At 40.1% G+C, this 17,149-nt stretch overlaps 1 protein-coding gene across 1 annotated transcript in view; it reads left to right on the top strand.

Moving 5' to 3' along the window:
• LOC137083360 (lysophosphatidylcholine acyltransferase 1) overlaps positions 1-17,149 on the top strand; it is a 79,466-nt gene that overhangs the window by 47,731 nt on the left and 14,586 nt on the right. Inside the window, exons 3-5 of the mRNA XM_067449252.1 lie at positions 3,179-3,393; positions 12,633-12,745; positions 13,483-13,543. Of these exons, the coding sequence (XP_067305353.1) occupies positions 3,179-3,393; positions 12,633-12,745; positions 13,483-13,543 (389 nt within the window). The remainder of the gene's footprint in view (positions 1-3,178; positions 3,394-12,632; positions 12,746-13,482; positions 13,544-17,149) is intronic.

Raw genomic sequence — 17,149 nt, 5'->3', positions numbered from 1 at the left:
GTAACTTATTCTGGCTGCATTTACTGCATTAACATGCAATCACTAAATATAAATTCTGTCATTATTACTCACCCTCATGTCGTTCCAAACCTGTAAGACCTTTGTTCATCTTTAGAGCAGAAATTAAGATATTTTTCTTCTTTTCTTAGGTCTAACGTGTTGGGATCTACATGAAGGTGAATAATTAATGACATAATTTTCAGTTTTGGGTGAACCGAACCCTTTAAGAAGTGCTTTCACTTCTGCAAAAAAAGACCAAATTTCAGTCTGGTAACACTTTACTTCGACAATCCCTTTTGAACATTTTGTTGACTTTGAGTAACTTTGCTAGAGTGAGTAAACCCAGCCTGATCTGCCAGCGATTTAATTTCGTCCGGCAACTCGGTCTGGAAACCCGTACATTCATTTCTACTGCTTCTGTTACAATTTTGCGGGAACCAATCACAGAGTGGCTTATCCACCTGGCATGCTATTGGTGGGTTTAACACGATGAGGCCATCCTTAAAAATATTCTTGTTTGCCGTAACCCGACCGACCCTGTCAATTTAGGGCCGACTCAATTTTTTATTTTTTTTTCCTTTTAGTCCGACCGACTTGCCGGTTGTAAATTGGCTTTAAGACCGACCAATTTCTTTTTTTACTTTTCAAACAACTAATACAACAGTAATAAAATAATATGAATTATATTTTAGTAAGTATTATAAATGTATAAATTGCCTGGGCCATACAAACGAAGGCTACGTTCTTTCGTTTATAGAAAAACCCGTGACGTCATCTATGTTTACACTATGGTTAACGGATGTCACACTATGGCCTGCACGTGCGTTCGTTTCGGCTCGGCTCATACTCTCATTCACTGTAACGTTAGACTGTTAAAGCCCTGTCGGAGATTTCGCCGCATTGTGTGACAGGAGTCAGGACCATGGACACGTTACACACACCAGGCAAGTGCACTGCAGAGGGGAGGGCTTAGTTTGAGCCCCTGCCCTTTTTGAAAATGAATCAAAAGTGCCCCTCTCAACATTTATCATCTCTATATGGTGGCGAATAAAACAGATTTTGAATTATAATTAATATAACAACGTGTACAAAACAGTAACAAATGGCGGAAAAGCCGTTTATCTTGTCTCTGTCAGTCTGAAATGTCGTTGTCATAACGCGTTGCTATGGGTAGCGTGTGTTCTGCTCGACCCCAGCGCGTGGTGGGAGCGGCGGCACTGGTTGTAACTTGAAAAATAATGCTTTATGTATGGTTCTGTCGATGGATACACGTGCACTACAACAGCGATAATAAAAGAAAACATGGGCAAAACGGTCTATATTTGTAAACTGTGTTCAATGCATGCGAGTGCTGCCGTATGACCAGTCATTTTCGCCATCATCACTCAGTATATTCGCCAGAAGACGCGAATGAGAACCCTCTGCAGTGAGAGAAGATCTGTCTCTGTGTGCAGCGCGCGCACGTCTCACAGCGCGCAAATATTGAGTTCTTTCAAGTCTTGCGTTTGAACGACAAACTCACACAAAAAGTATGTCAACATGTCGATCTTGATGAGTATCCATCAGACAGTCTATATCCCTTAAGAGAACTTTATACAGTTGAGAAAGACGATGCATATCTCTGTATTAGGTCTTAAAGGGGCAGTAGCCTTTACTGCTGTCTGTCAAACAAAAGATAAGGACTCACTGCTCTTGATTGAATAGCTGGTTATGGCTACTTAATTAATTGAATTCATAAAAACAACTTTTTGCTTTTTAATATTCAAATGCACTAGTCTATATCACCAGATGCGTTGGTCTGGCAAGAAGTGCAAGCCACTTCAGAGACACAGATAGTTGCGTGTTCTGAGTTAACACAATCGAGCGTAAAAATAAGAAACATATCACGGGAAAATACTAAAACGGGAAGACAGCGGGAAAAGAGCTAAAATACGTGAGAAACCCGGAAAAAAAGGGAGGGTTGACAGCTTTGAGTCAATGACAGCTAGCTGGTGGTTGGACACTTTTCTTAAAGAATGCACCTGAAATTTATGCAATAAACATGTTTTTGACAAATATTTCAATTTGTTTGTGGTCTATATAGCCTGCAATTAGCCTACACGCCCGAAGGCACGGCTTGAAGACCCAGTCAGTGATGTCACGATATGCCAATTTGTTTAAATTCATACCTACGTAATCACCATCACCAAAAATTTACATTTTTTTTGTATTAAAATTTGAAAAAAAAAAAATATAGACCTACCTACCGACCCTTTTTAAAAAATTTTTTACTGTTACTGCAAACCAAAATATTTTTAAGGATGGCCTGATATATAGAGAAACGATGGGTCGTTGCCTGTTGATCATGCCTCTTGTTGTTGTCTGATTGGTTGAAGGACTATCTAATTGCGTGCAGATTTATTTGAATAATACCAGTTGTTTATGCCCGTTGTGCAGTAGAAAATACAGAGCAGACTACCCAGACCAATGTTCAATTTTAAATGGAGCTTGGTCTGGTGATAGCAAGACTATAACTTTGCAACTACATGCCAACTAACTCTCATTAGAATATTAGTAGACTGTCTGCTTAATATCTTCTAACTCTTTATTGTGATGGTCTTCCAACAGATATTATACTAACTATAAGATTTTTTTGCTAATACATGTCAAATTATTCTAACTAACATTCTACTTATAATCTACTAACACACTAATGAGAGTTAGTAGACATAGTGAAGCAACGTTAATTAACAGAATGTATTAAAGGGACTGTCAAAATCAAATGAAGCCTTAGGTCTGTATTCCAAACCATTTCTGAAGTACAATCAATAAAGTTCAGATATATGCTCAAAAAGAGGGGTGACCATTAACAGGTTAATCAACAACAATCATAATAATTGATCAAATGGGTCAAAAACAGTAGGAATGTGGCCTATGAACTCAGGTGGGAAAAGTTTTCCTAATATAACCTCTCAAATCATCTGGTGAAAACTCCTGTATTTTTCCCAAATATCAATATATTGCAAAAAAGTCTAAATCTCATAGTCAGGTTTTTTCCTCAGTGTGCAGTTCACATACAGCTCATTGGTGTTTGGACAACGCTCTTACTAATGAAAATAATCCACCTTCATGTCCCCTAACCTTTTCGTCTGAATGACGCTGCATGTGGTCTGATCTCAGACTCGCTCTTCTTCTGTAGGGTGGTGGACCTGGCGCTGAAGACCATCATGCGGGTCATGTGGTTTGCGGGCGGCTTCCACTGGATCAGCATTAAAGGCAGAAGGGCTCTGCCCACCGAAGCGGCCATCCTCACGCTCGGCCCTCACTCGTCCTATTTTGACGCCATTCCCGTCACCATGACCATGGCGTCGATTGTGATGAAAGCGGAGAGCAAAGACATTCCTGTGTGGGGAAGTAAGTGTGTGCAAAAACATCCGTTATTAAAAGGCAGTGAAACAAAACAGGACAGGAACATTTTTCTCATTCATTCAGCCTGCTCTCATCATCGTCAACTAGAGTTTATTGACTTGTCTATGTTGTCCTTCTTTTAAAGGATTATAAACTAAAACAATACTTTTTTTGGAAGTGAAATACATAATTTTTTAATAAAAAAATAAAGCAGATATGAGATCACAATGTTTCAATAATTACTGAAATTAATGTTATATTTATTTTACATTTACTAAATAAGAAATAATAAACAAAATAAAAAATATATTTAAAAAATATAAATTTTTAAATATTGAATAAAAATGGAAGACTATAAAAACTACAACTAACTATATATTTCCATACATTATTTATGTTGTTTTAATTAGTTGAATTAATTAATTTATTATTAAACCTTTAGAACTTGAAGCTAAAAAGGGGCGTTTTCACATATTTCGTTTTTTTGACTGCGTATATATAACAGAATGTAATATAACAGAATGTGCTATCCTCAAGTGCAAGGTCTTATTTTTTTCAGAAGACAACTGGCTTTCAATAAATTACAGTTATTGACCCTCACTGTATGTGGTAAGTTTGAAAATAGAATTTAAATAGGCAAAAAATGCAAAAAACCGGAATACATTTTACTGATTTTTATTGAGAAAAAATCTGAAACCCACTGAATGAAAGAATCTAACACTTTAAACTTGAAGAATAATCTATAATACATATAAACAAGTCTTTTTGTGACACTGGGTGGCAGAGTTTTCACTCAGGAGCCTTTTTCTTTACCCCACGGCCCCTCTGAGGTGGTGTTGTGGATGGCCCGTTTGCTTTTGTATAAGCCACACTGGGAAAAAAACAAAACAAGCTTGTATTACAAACTCACAATATATTTATAAATGTATTTTCCATTATAAAATAATACATTAGTTAAAGCAAAATTGTAAAAAACAAAACAAAACAAACACTTTAAGTTATAAATACAACCAAATAACAATGAAGTGATAATACAAAATAATTACTTGCACACATGCCAACACATTCATGTACACATCACACACATGTATGCAAACAAACACATGAATGACATGCATGCAAACACATGAACACACGCAAACACATGAATGTAGTGCATGTAAACACATGAACCGACACACATACACATGCAACGCATACGCGCGTGTACACACACAATATGATGCATGAAACAGTGGTATTTTGAACTAAAACATTGAATCTATGCCTATTTCACTGACATTTCTCACAGTTTCAGCATAGAAAAGACAAGCTTCACTTACCAATCCATGTCTAGATCAAGGGTAGCAACAAATGCCTCCTCAACATCTGAATATGCAGTCTCTGGGTCTGAAAAGTCCCTCTCAGCCGCCCTCCAAGTGTCAAAGATAAACTCATTAGCCTAATCTTGTATACACTGTCTTTGCCATGTTTTGTCCTTTTTTAATTGTTTTGTAATCTAAAAATCCTCTAAAACTCTGGCGAGCTCCATATCTCCATTCAAATCGCCCCTTCCCGCTCCTCCCCTAAAGCCGCGGTGATTTGCTGATGGAAAACATGTAATTACCGTAATAAGCCATATATAGGCGGAAAGCGCAGGATGTCTACTTTCAGGAGCAATTTAAATTATTATGATAGTGCAAAGGGTTGAAGAATTACGGTAACTTCAATACAGCTTGGTTGGCTGTGTCGTCGACGACACGTTCGGTTTTAAAGAGTTAAGATATTTACAAATAATAGAACTGTTAATCCGAAAAAGTAAACTACTAAAAACTGAGAATAGGAGCTCAGGGGGTGGTGTTTTCAGCGCTGTGAAAATAAAAGTACCACTCCCGAAACATCTGCCAAAAAGAAAAACGTCTCAGATTACTCACATAACCTATGTTCTCTGAATAGGGAACGAGCCGCTGCGTAATGACGCATATGGGGTACCTCCCTGGGCGTGCCGATTGCCTAAAGCCCTTATAGAATCACGCCAATTCATTGATTCCAGATTTCTCTGCCGAGAAAGACGGCTTGTCGGCAGTGCGGGGAGCTTGGCAGTGTACGCAGCGTCTCGTTCCCTATTCAGAGAACCTAGGTTACGTGAGTAACCTGAGACGTTCTCTTTCATAGGTTCACTTTGACGCTGTGTAATGACGCATATGGGGAACGGTATACCACACACGCCAAGCTAAAGTGCCGCCGCATCTGACACGAACGTCAGGTAGACCTGAACGGCTGGATTAAGCTGACAGAACGTGCAAACCCGGAGCCATGTCAAGATCTAGACTATAACATTTGACAAAGATGTATGGTGAGGACCATCCTGCTGCAAGACAAATGTGCTCCAAGAGGACCCCCTTGGAGAGTGCCTGAGAAGAGGCCACATCTCTAGTAGAGTGTGCTCTAATGCCCAGAGGTGAAGAATCTCTGCGCACCTCATAAGCTATCGGCTAAAGAGTTTCACCCAATGTGAAATTCTTTGCTTCGACACGGTAAGCCCACAAAAATGTGGACAAAACCTTGGGCAAATAACCTGGCCTGGGTCTCAGAGAGACCTTAACTAGGCTGAGAGCAAAATCCAAGCAAGCCTCGCTAACAGAGAGGGCTTGCAAATCCCCTACTTGCTTTAAAGAAGTTAGAGCCAATAAAAGAGCAACTTTAAGAGTCAGAACCCGCTCCGGAGCTGACTCCAATGGCTCAAAGGGAGCACTCGTCAAACCTTCCAGGACGATAGATAAGTCCCAAGAGGGTACACCAGGGGAGCGAACTGGCCTCCGGTGCTTGACCTCTCATAAAAGTTGAGACTAAAAATGCTTCCCAAAGGGGTGTCATCCAACTCCCTGTGAGCGGCGATAGCCACTACATACACTCCGAGTGTAGTAGCCACCGCCCCGGCTACAGAAACTCCAGAACTGAACCAATAGGGCAGTCGACTGGACTTCTACTGTGGGCCAAACACCATGCCTGAAAAACCTTCGACTTGGAAGAGTAAAGCTTTCTCGCAGAGGGGGCTCTGGCATTAGCGATGGTCTCCTGCACATCTTAAGACTGATAGCCCCTGATTGGCCACACCCACAGTTTCCAGATCTCGGGACGCGGATGCCAAATCCTGCCCTGGAGCTGTAAAAGCAGATCCTTTCTGACCGGAATCTCCCAAGGATGGGAGTCCAGGAGGAGAATCAGCTCCGAGAACCACGTCTGGGATGGCCAGAACGGTGTCACCAGCAGAAGATTGGCCTCTCTCTTTCTCACTCTGCACAGAACCGCCGGAATCAGCTTGATGGGCGGGAATGCATAGAGCTTCAACCTCGGCCATGGGTGAGCGAACGAACGGAGCAGGAGGCGCATGACAACCAAAGCGGGCATTGGAACGACTCCTTCGTAGCAAAGAGGTCTACCTCCGTTCTGCCGAACCACTCCCAGATCTGGGCTACTGTGAGAGGATTTAACATCCATCCCCCTGACTTGAGTTTCTGCCTCAAAAGGAAGTCTGCCGCAAGGTTCAGAACTCCGGGGATATGGACTGCCCTGAGGGACAGGAATTTGCCCTGGGCCCACAGGAGGAGACGGCGCGCATGCCTGTCAAGGGTGGGCGACCGAGAGCCCCCTTGGCGATTCACATGAGACACCACCACCATGTTGTCTGTCCTGACAATGACATGGTGCCCTGTGAGGAAAGGGAGGAAATGCCGAAGGCCCAGGAAGACTGCTCTAAGTTCTAGGCAGTTTATGTGCCAGGCTTGAGTCTCCTCCGTCCAGATGCAACATGCTGGACGGCCCTCGAGTACCGCACCCCAACTTGAAATAGAGCGAGTGCGTGGCGGGGCAACGACGAAACTCCATCATATACTTCCCCAGTTCGGAGAACAAAGTTCCGCTATCCGTGGTCGTTAAAGTAAATGAAGGAGAAAGATGCTTAAATCCAGTTTTTAAGGGTCAGATAAATCGCATGAAGGGAGCGATGCTACCGCTTCGTGAAGGCAGAGAAATCTGGGGAGAAGATTGTGCACGTGCCAGTATAGGTCAAAGGTGATGAGCTAGAAGGGGGGGGCGCTGCGCCATCAGCCAATGAATTGGTGTGATTCTATAAGGCCTTTAGACAATTGGCACGCCCAGGGGCGTACCCCATATGCGTCATTATGCAGCGTCAAGTGAACCTATGAAAGAGAACTTAACCTTCGATGCCAATAATTCAAAAATGTTGTTTATACTCTTAATGATGCAATGCTGAGGGGCTTTGCTGGAAATTTTAGCATTTTTTTTATTCCAAAATAATAACTAAAGGCAGTAATATTTATTATGTTTTATTTTGTGAACTGAGGTTCAGCTGGTCTTTTTAATAAGTCGTCAACTATTTTTTTTTGTCATCAAGCTAATTTTTGATGATTAGTTGTTTGGAACTATTGAGCACTCTATGAACCACGTGACCACATGGCGGCGAGATCAAAGAGTGTCGCAACTCTTTTTCTATGGCTCTGGGCACCTCATGTTGGCGGAATGGGAGGATGTTTTTAGGAAATTTAAATGAGACTGTGCTGTTTTGTATATTATCGCAACCAGGTAATATGCATTTATGTGATGAAGACATAGCTAGCTAGCAAAATGTAGGCTGTAGTAACTAACGGTAATAACAGTAACTTGTGATTCACGTTAAATTTATAAAAATTAGAGATGCACCGATATGGCAGAACAAATGTTTTTTAGACCTATTGACTGATTCATGATTTTGATTTTTTTTTTTTTTTTTTTTTTTTTTTTTTATGTTTAACTAGTCAACTTAAAAAAAAATAACTACAGTATGATTTAGGCAACATTCTCTTTGTTTACCATCTGATCAAAAAAGGGATATTCCAAGTGCCCACATCTTCTGAAGTAATCATTGTGGTGCAAATATGTAAAACAAATGACTTTTGTTAAATATTTTTGCTAAAAATATGCTTGAACTTTTGTTCAAACATATCTTAAACAAATCCCATATACGAATGTAAATATTTCTGCAATAATAATGAACTTATTACATTATGTGCAGTGGATTTTACAGATACCGAGGTTGGACTGCACTTACCGATAACCGATTAATCGACCGATAGTTTTTAAAATGGATGCTGGATAATTTTTTATTATTTTTTTAAACATAACACTAAGTAAAACAGTACTGAACTTTATTGCAAGAAATACCTTGTTACCTCCCGATCATAAGTAACAAAGCTCATTACTATTTGTGATTATTGAATGAGAAGTGCGCTACAAATAATGTTTAGTGTAGGGAAAATCTGCAGACCTGGCAACCCCGTCTTGAACTTCGGTGATTCATAGGGTCAAATAGAGCCTGCTTTTATGTAGCTATTTTTAACTTGGCCTAAATTCAACATGAGACATTTTCTTCACACACTGCTATACAGGATGAGTTGCAGTCAGACAGGTTTTTCTGGATTGAAAGGGCACCATCATGTCATGTCCTGATCATTGGTTGTTTTTTAACAATTGGCTGATGGCCGATAGTGAAAATAATAGTGCCACAAAAAACTGCTACATTTAGAAGGGCTAGTCACATTTAAACATGGTAAGGCATTATCTTCCTGTGCTGATAGTCTATATTATGCACCTTTGAGAGCATGTGCAGGCCAGGCAATTAGATGAAGCTGGTTAGTGCAAGCTAATTTTGGTGTAGGCGTTAAGTCCCTGATCAGCCAGGGAGCTCTGAGACTTAATTCCTGGATAGTGCAGATCCTTCGTCCATGTCTGCTTTCCCACTCAGCAGTGATCTTAATCATCATCATCATCAGCCCTTCCTCCACACACCTCCAGAGCTGGTGATGAGCGGCTCATGCTCACATTCCCTGCAGCGCTGCTGTAGACTGATGTTCCGTCTGACAGGACGATGAGTTTTAGCAGCAGCTATAAGGAAGTGAAAGAGGAAGCTTTGAGTGTGACACTAGCCACCCACGTTTACATGCACACTTTTGTCATTCCGATTGAAATCATTCCGATTGAAATATTCAGTGGACCGTTTACATCCGATCTGGGGTTACATGTGCTGACTTTGAATCAGAATCATTTTGTGACATGCGCACACAGTTTGTCTGCCACATCAGATGTCGACGCTGTCCTCTCCGGCAGCTGGAATGTGTTCACAGTTGCCATAGCAACTCTCAACGGCCACCAAGACTTATACGGTTTCATAAAAGCTATTTATTTTTGTAAAGTGAAATAATAAATAAATGATTCTGTCAGGCGCAGGTGAAGTAAAAGTGCCTTTGACAAATACAGTCAAGATGAGAAACTGTAGCCAGGCTATGTCTTTGTTATTATTCCAACATAATCTTCATAACTTTTTACGAAATAAAAAGTTTACCCCTCACAAAAATTAACTTTCCTCTCTTGTCAACATTATAGCCTGACGTTAGCTTGGCGCGCACTCTTCAGTTGTGGTCCGCATTTTCAGTTTATGCCTTTGGAAGCTTAACTTTCGTAGGAATTAATTTGTGAAGTTAAAACACTCACTCTGCCGGCCGCTCCATTTACATGAAGCCCCACATCTGCCCGAGCTGAGCTGTGAGTGCGATCCCACCCCTCATGCGTGGGTTGAAAACATGCAGAAATAGCTCCCTCTACTGGCTGTAGTCTTTGGCCTCTGGCAAAAAAATTCCTCCGATGATGCAAAATGACGATATTTGCGTCATCATAGGATTTTTTTCAGAAATAAAATGCATACATCTCTTGTCTTAGAGGGATATGATGGAGGAAACACAATAATTCAAATATACTCCAGGGTTTCTACTGATACAAAGCAACTCTAAGATTTGAATGTTTTTAAAAAATATTTTATGTTCAGCAAGGCTGCATCTAATAATTTAATTAATGATCAAAATGCAGTTAAACAGTGAAATATTATAATTTAAAATATGTTTGCTTGTATAATATATTTTAAAATTTAATTTATTGCTGTTAGTCTCACATGACCATTCAGAAATATTTCTAATATTATTTGCTGCTCAAGAAACATTTCTTATCAATATTGAAAACCGTTGTGCTACTTCATTTCTTTTTATTTTATTTTATTTATTTTTTTATTTTTTTATACTTTGTTTAATTTGCCCTTGCTGGTTAAAATTATTCCTTTTTTACTGACATCAAAATTTGAATGGTAGTAAAATAATTGAATTATAATATAATAAATAAATATGTAATGTAATACTATCTATTGTTTGGAATCCATGGAGATGAAAGTTAAGAATACAGGTGCTTGTCATATAATAACAGTATCATCAAAAATGTATTTCACTAATTCCATTCAAAAAGTTAAACTAGTCAAAAAGTTACACACAGACTGATATATTTCAAATGTTTATTTTAATTTTGAATCAGAAAATCTTCAGTATCTCAGAAAATTAGAATATTGTGAAAAGGTTCAATATTGAAGACTCCCGGTGCCATACTCTAATCAGCTAATTAACTCAAATCATCTGCAAATGCCTTTAGATGGTCTCTCAGTCTAGTTCTGTAGGCTACACAATCATTGGGAAGACTGCTGACTTGACAGTTGTCCAAAAGACGACTATTGACACAAGGAGGGCAAGACCTAAAAGGTCATTTGCAAAAGAGGCTGGCTGTTCACAGAGCTGTGTTCAAGCACATTAGTAGAGAGGCAAAAGGAAGAAAAAGATGTGGTAAAAAAAAAAAAAAAAGTGTACAAGCAATAGGGATAACCGCACCCTGGAGAGGATTGTGAAACAAAACCTATTCAAAAATGTGGGGGAGATTCACAAAGAGTGGACTGCAGCTAGAGTCAGCGCTTCAAGAACCACTAAACACAGACGTATGCAAGACATGTGTTTCAGCTGTCACATTCCTTGTGTCAAGCCACTCTTGAACAACAGACAGCGTCAGAAGCATCTTGCCAGGGCTAAAGACAAAAAGGACTGGACTGCTGCTGAGTGATCCAAAGTTATGTTCTCTGATAAAAGTAAAATCTGGGTCCTAGAGTCTAGAGGAATAGAGGAGAGGCACACAATCCACATTGCTTGAGGTCCAATGTAAAGTTTCTACAGTCAGTGATGGTTTGGGGTGCCATGTCATCTGCTGGTGATGGTCCACTGTGTTTTCTGAGGTCCAAGGTCAATACAGCCATATACCAGGAAGTTTTAGAACACTACATGCTTCCTGCTGCTGACCAACTTTATGGAGATGCAGATTTCATTTTCTAACACTTGGCACCTGCACACAGTGCCAAAGCAACCAGTACCTGGTTTAAGGACCATGGTATCCCTGTTCTTAATTGGCCAGCAAACTCACCTGTCCTTAACCCCATAGAAAATCAATGGGGTATTTTGAAGAGGAAAATGTATATGCCAGACCCAACAATGCAGAAGAGCTGAAGGCCACTATCAGAGCAACCTGATCTCTCATAACACCTGAGCAGTGCCACAGACTGATCGACTCCATGTCACGCAGCATTGCTGCAGTAATTCAAGCAAAAGGAGCCCCAACTAAGTATTGAGTGATGTATATGCTCATACTTTTCAGTTGGCCAAGATTTCTAAAATTCCTTTCTTTTTATTGGTCTAAAGTAATATTCTAAATTTCTGAGATACTGAATTTGGGATTTTCCTTACTTGTCAGTTATAATCATCCAAATTAAAATAAATAAACATTTGAAATATATATCAGTTATGAATAAATATAATATACAAGGTTCACTTTTTGATTGGAATTAGTGAAATAAATCAAATTTTTGATGATATTATGACCAGGTGTGAAAACATTTACTTTCAATTTTCATTCATGTATTTTGTTAATTAGATGATCATTCTATCATTAAGCATGAAGATATTCATAACGTCTCTAAAACAAATTTTTCTTTATGCAAAATGTATATGTACATGTATATGAATCTAAACGAAAACCTCATTTTACACCCCAAAAGTAATGTACTTTTGGGGTGTAAAATGAGGTTTTCGTTTAGAGTCTCCCTGTAATGTGTAATAATCCTGTAATTTCTTGACCATTTTAGTGATATTCATCCAATAGTGTAATTTCACACTGTCCTCAATGTGTCATTGAATCAGCTCCTACAATCAATCAGCTCATTAAGGTTTTGAGAGTAAAAATAGCTCTTCACCTTTGAAAAAAACATTGTACACCAGGACAGATGAGTTTTTACAGCACTGTGTGACCTTATGCACATGTGACCCATGTAATCATATCTCTGCCTCCTCCAGCTCTGATCAAATACATCCGGCCTGTATTTGTGTCGCGGTCGGATCAAGACTCCAGGCGGAAGACGGTGGAAGAGATCAAGAGAAGAGCTCATTCAGGAGGAGAGTGGCCTCAGGTATGATCACCGACTTTCAGTCAGCCTTGTTTGGCACAGTATTTCCCAAAGAGAGTCAGTGAGACTGTAAAAGGCTCATTCCTCTTTTGGAGAAGCTTTTGAACTGTTTAAATGAATGTGCTTATAATTTAAGGAAGTATTTGTATAAAGGTAGAGATCTTTTGCTCAGGTCAAACATTAACATTAAATATAACCAACTATACCTGAAATTTGGTTTCATATTTTCTCATGTTTCATTTAGTCAAACAGCATAAATGTTTTAGACACACCAACCTCAGAATTCAGATTCATTAAGTATTTACTGATACTCCTGAAGTTGATTTCCCTCCAAAATGTCACTTCTTGCAGGATGATGTCATAAGGAAAAGTATTTTGTTAAATGCATGATACAAAAGACTAACATGATGGAAAGTGATATTGAGGAAACAGGGATCAAATATATTATAACATTTATTATAACAAAAAAGCACTTTAACATGTAGCAGTGAAATTATTTCAGATTTACTCAGTTCCCTTAAATGTGCTGCTTTGATTATGAATTATAATTGGAAACATTGTGGGTTTAATATTTGGTCCAATTTTTAAAGTCATATATGATTGGGACGTTGTGAGTTTGCATTTCTTTTTAAATCAGTTCCTAATATGCAATGAGTATGGATAGTCATCATGTCACACACTGTGATTTAGTGAAAAAATAAATAATTGTCAACAGATAAGAGAATCATTGTGTCTTCCAGATAATGATATTTCCAGAGGGCACGTGCACCAATAGATCATGTCTGATCACATTCAAACCAGGTGTGTATGTACTTTTGCTACCTTGTAATTGCACTCCTATTTATTAATATTATCTATCACACTGTAAATATGTTCGTTCTGCAAATGACTATTCTCACTTAAAGGTGCACTATGTTAGCCTGACAAGCCAGACCCACATCAAGATGTTTGGTCTGGAAACTCACCATAGACGAGGCTCAATCTGAGGGGCGGGATAAACGGTTGTCTTTCAAACTCCCTCTGCACGCGATAGGATAGCGCTACACCAACCGGTGCAACGACGGTGAAGGGGAGCTTGATGATAGATTAAACATTCGCCGTATCCGGGCGGCTAAACTCCGAACACATCTTCCCTTTTTAAGAATGACTTCAGTGCCGCTCTTTGTTCTTTTCTCAGAGGAAAGCTTAACTCCAAGTCTTCCGGAGGCGCGGGCAGAGCTGATTCCAAAGACCGCCGCCGTTCGCCAGTTTCTGTGTTACTAGAAGACTGTGTTACTAGAAGCACGCAAACGCAACTCGGCCGTCGTCATTATAGCCCCGCTCGCCGACTCTATAGCCTACCTACACGATGTGATTGGGCCGTCCAGATTCTGAGGAATACAGCTCAGATAGGAATTGAGAGTTGCTAGTAGGGCTGCACGTTTTCAAGTTTTTCATTAACCGTTAACCGAGGCCCTTAGCGGTTAATACTCGGTTAACCATAGTGTGCGTCAGGGTTATTTTTAGCTTATTAATTTGACGACCACCATCTCCGTAGTGAAAGCGCCTATAGAGAGAAATGCACATCATGGATTACACAATCAGAGAGTAGCCTATTTCTTTTCGTTTTAAATTGTTAAAAGACATTTCAAGTTTCTTAAGATCTATTTCATGTCTGCGAGGCGTACGCTGAGTTTCGTTAAATTAGGATGAGATGCGCTCCAGTTCACGAGCAATGCAAGTGGCCGCGAGGTGAGGGCACCTGCATGATTAGGGCATTAGTAAAATATGCAGCCGAGAATGATTCACACAGACAGCGTTTGACTCGCGCGGCTGCTGAGCCTCTCCCGGCAGAGAGTTCAAGCATCTGTGGACTCGTCCCTTCAGCTCTGGCCATCTTGCTTTCAGTCCGCGATTAGCTTTTTTGTTTTCTTCATTACAGTTAAAGTAACGTCTGCTTTTCTCTAGTCATTCACAAGTTTCTCACTTCAAACTTTCTTTCTTCTGCTCCGTTATGCACAGCGCGCGCGGCTCGCGCTCTGCTTCTGCCCTAATGCGACTTATAGTCCAGTGCGATGTTTGTTATTTTCCTCTTCATGACGCATATTTTGACTGATGCGACTCATACTCCGGAGCAACTTATAGCCTGAAAAATGCGGTAAGCACTGCATTGCAATACTTGCATTTTGCCCCGTCACTCTCATTTTTAAAGTGCTCCCACGCTTTCTTTGCCCGCTTAGAAAGCTGGTCATGACTTCTTCTTGTGGATATTACAAATGTCTGGCAGCGCTCTTGCGGTCTCTAGGGGTGCAAACATATATTACAACTAAATTCAAAGCACGTCATTGACGCCACTTAACCGAGTAAAATGTTTCACTCGGTTACGCAATTTTTAACGGTTAATCGGTCAATCGGTTAACCATGGACACCCCTAGTTGCTAGACCACACTTGCAGGCAAATTAAATTTGCTGCCGCTAGGGTGCGTCTAGATTTCTAGGCTAGCACTATGTAGTATTTTTGCAGTAAAATATGCAAAAACCACTAGGCCAGTGTCATATATTTTGTTCAGTTGAGTACTTACAATATCCAAAATTTTTCCAACTATTTGTAAATTGTGAGAAAATTGCTATTTTAACTAAGGACCGGGACGTTTCAGCATAGCGTTTGAGTGAGTCGCTTGTCAATCGCGTCATATCTGCGTTACCCTCGATTTTATTCTGCAGAAGCGCTTTTCTCTTAGCAGTTTGAACATGTCACAACAGCGCCGAGCGAACGCACAGAGTAACGTCATAACATAATTTTAAACACACTTAAGTAGGGCTGGGCGATATGACGAAATATATCGTCTGGACGATAGAAAATGTCTATCGTTTTATATAAGGCTCTATCGCTTACGCCACGATAAGGCGTTTATGGCAGAATTTTACGTCGAGATGCACCTCACGCCACGGCATGCCCATGCACGCGCGCTCCCTCTGTCTCTCTCTCGCTCTCTCTCTCACACACACACGCTGCCGCCTCCCTTCCACTCGCGTCACTTTTTTAAAATCCCCCACAGCGCGAAACACGAGTCCCGCAAACGCGCCGCAGAGGAGCTTGTTTGTAATCAGAGGACAAATGGCTCCTTAGTTTCGAAATGGTTTGGTTAAGGTGATCGCGTTGAAAATAAAGGCATTTGTCTGGCGTAAGAAGCTCATTTGAAACATTGCCGCGGCTCATTTAAGAAAATGACAGCTCTGAAGAGACGCCGCTTTAGTTCGAGGTAGTGCTAACTATAATAAAGAAAGACGATCAACACCTAATGTGTTACCACTGAAATGAAGATGTTATATTTCCAAATGTAAGCCCATCTTAAGCGAAATGCACGCTTCATACTGTCGTCTGCCCCGGCTCTAACCTCGAGTGTTTACTTTTGGCAAACCTCGTGAGCGCGCAAACCCAAACGCTGTGACCTCGCGGCAAATGTTTTTATTGGTTTATTAAGTACAAACAGGCGAGTTATGAAGAATTGAGTGCGAGGGATATGTTCAATCACACAAAAAGATTTTGGAATGAGACGGCCAACTGTAGTAGCGTTTAGTCCACTGTCTATAATAATAGCCTAATTTAGAGATCACTTTTTTAGTTATTTAAACCGACAACTTTCATCGGTTAAGGTTGATACGGTCAACCATCGGTCAAACGGTCATCGGTTAACATCCCTAGGCAGGTGTTAACTTTACCAACAGTCTTGCTTGAAAAAAAGGTTCTAAATAAAATAAAAATGTAGTCCATACTACCTTTATTTGTTTTGTATATCATTTCAAACTGCATTTCCACATTGCAATTTTGTATAGACTATTCATAAACTGAATTAACAGAAAAATTGCTATATCGTTATGTATATCGTTATCGGGATATCAAATGAGCTATATCGGGATATGAAATTTTGGCCATATCGCCCAGCCCTACACTTAAGTATATCTAATATGATAAACAGAGCTGCTTTACCTTATAATCATGACCGGAAAAGGCTTAAGTGCGTACGCCCGGCGACTGTCCCGTCCCGTCATAATAAAAGTCCCGGTACTCGCGAGCCTTGTTTGTATAACAATCGCTCCAGCGGCCGTGCTCAGCTTCACAACACTCGGTCCTGCTCTGCTTTACACTACACTAACGTTAATAACTGCATCCATGAACATGATTTCTGCCCGAGTCCTATTTTCCACCGGCTGTGAGGTCCCAAGATACTGTGCTCACACTTGGCGTCATCAAACTACGCCTTTGTTTAGAATAGGCACCCTCCAGTGGACAGAAAGTTGCATAGTGCACCTTTAACCTAACTGTCTTTATACTTTTTAATCATTTCACTTTATTATGTATATTGTTGTATTTATGTGTGCACTGGAAGCTTCATTAACAAAAAAACATTCACTTGGAAATGAAGC

Source organism: Pseudorasbora parva, chromosome 7 (genome assembly GCF_024679245.1).
Source record: "Pseudorasbora parva isolate DD20220531a chromosome 7, ASM2467924v1, whole genome shotgun sequence".
Lineage (NCBI taxonomy): Eukaryota > Metazoa > Chordata > Actinopteri > Cypriniformes > Gobionidae > Pseudorasbora > Pseudorasbora parva.
Note: the sequence above shows the minus strand (reverse complement) of the source record. Positions and strands in the feature narration are given on the sequence as shown.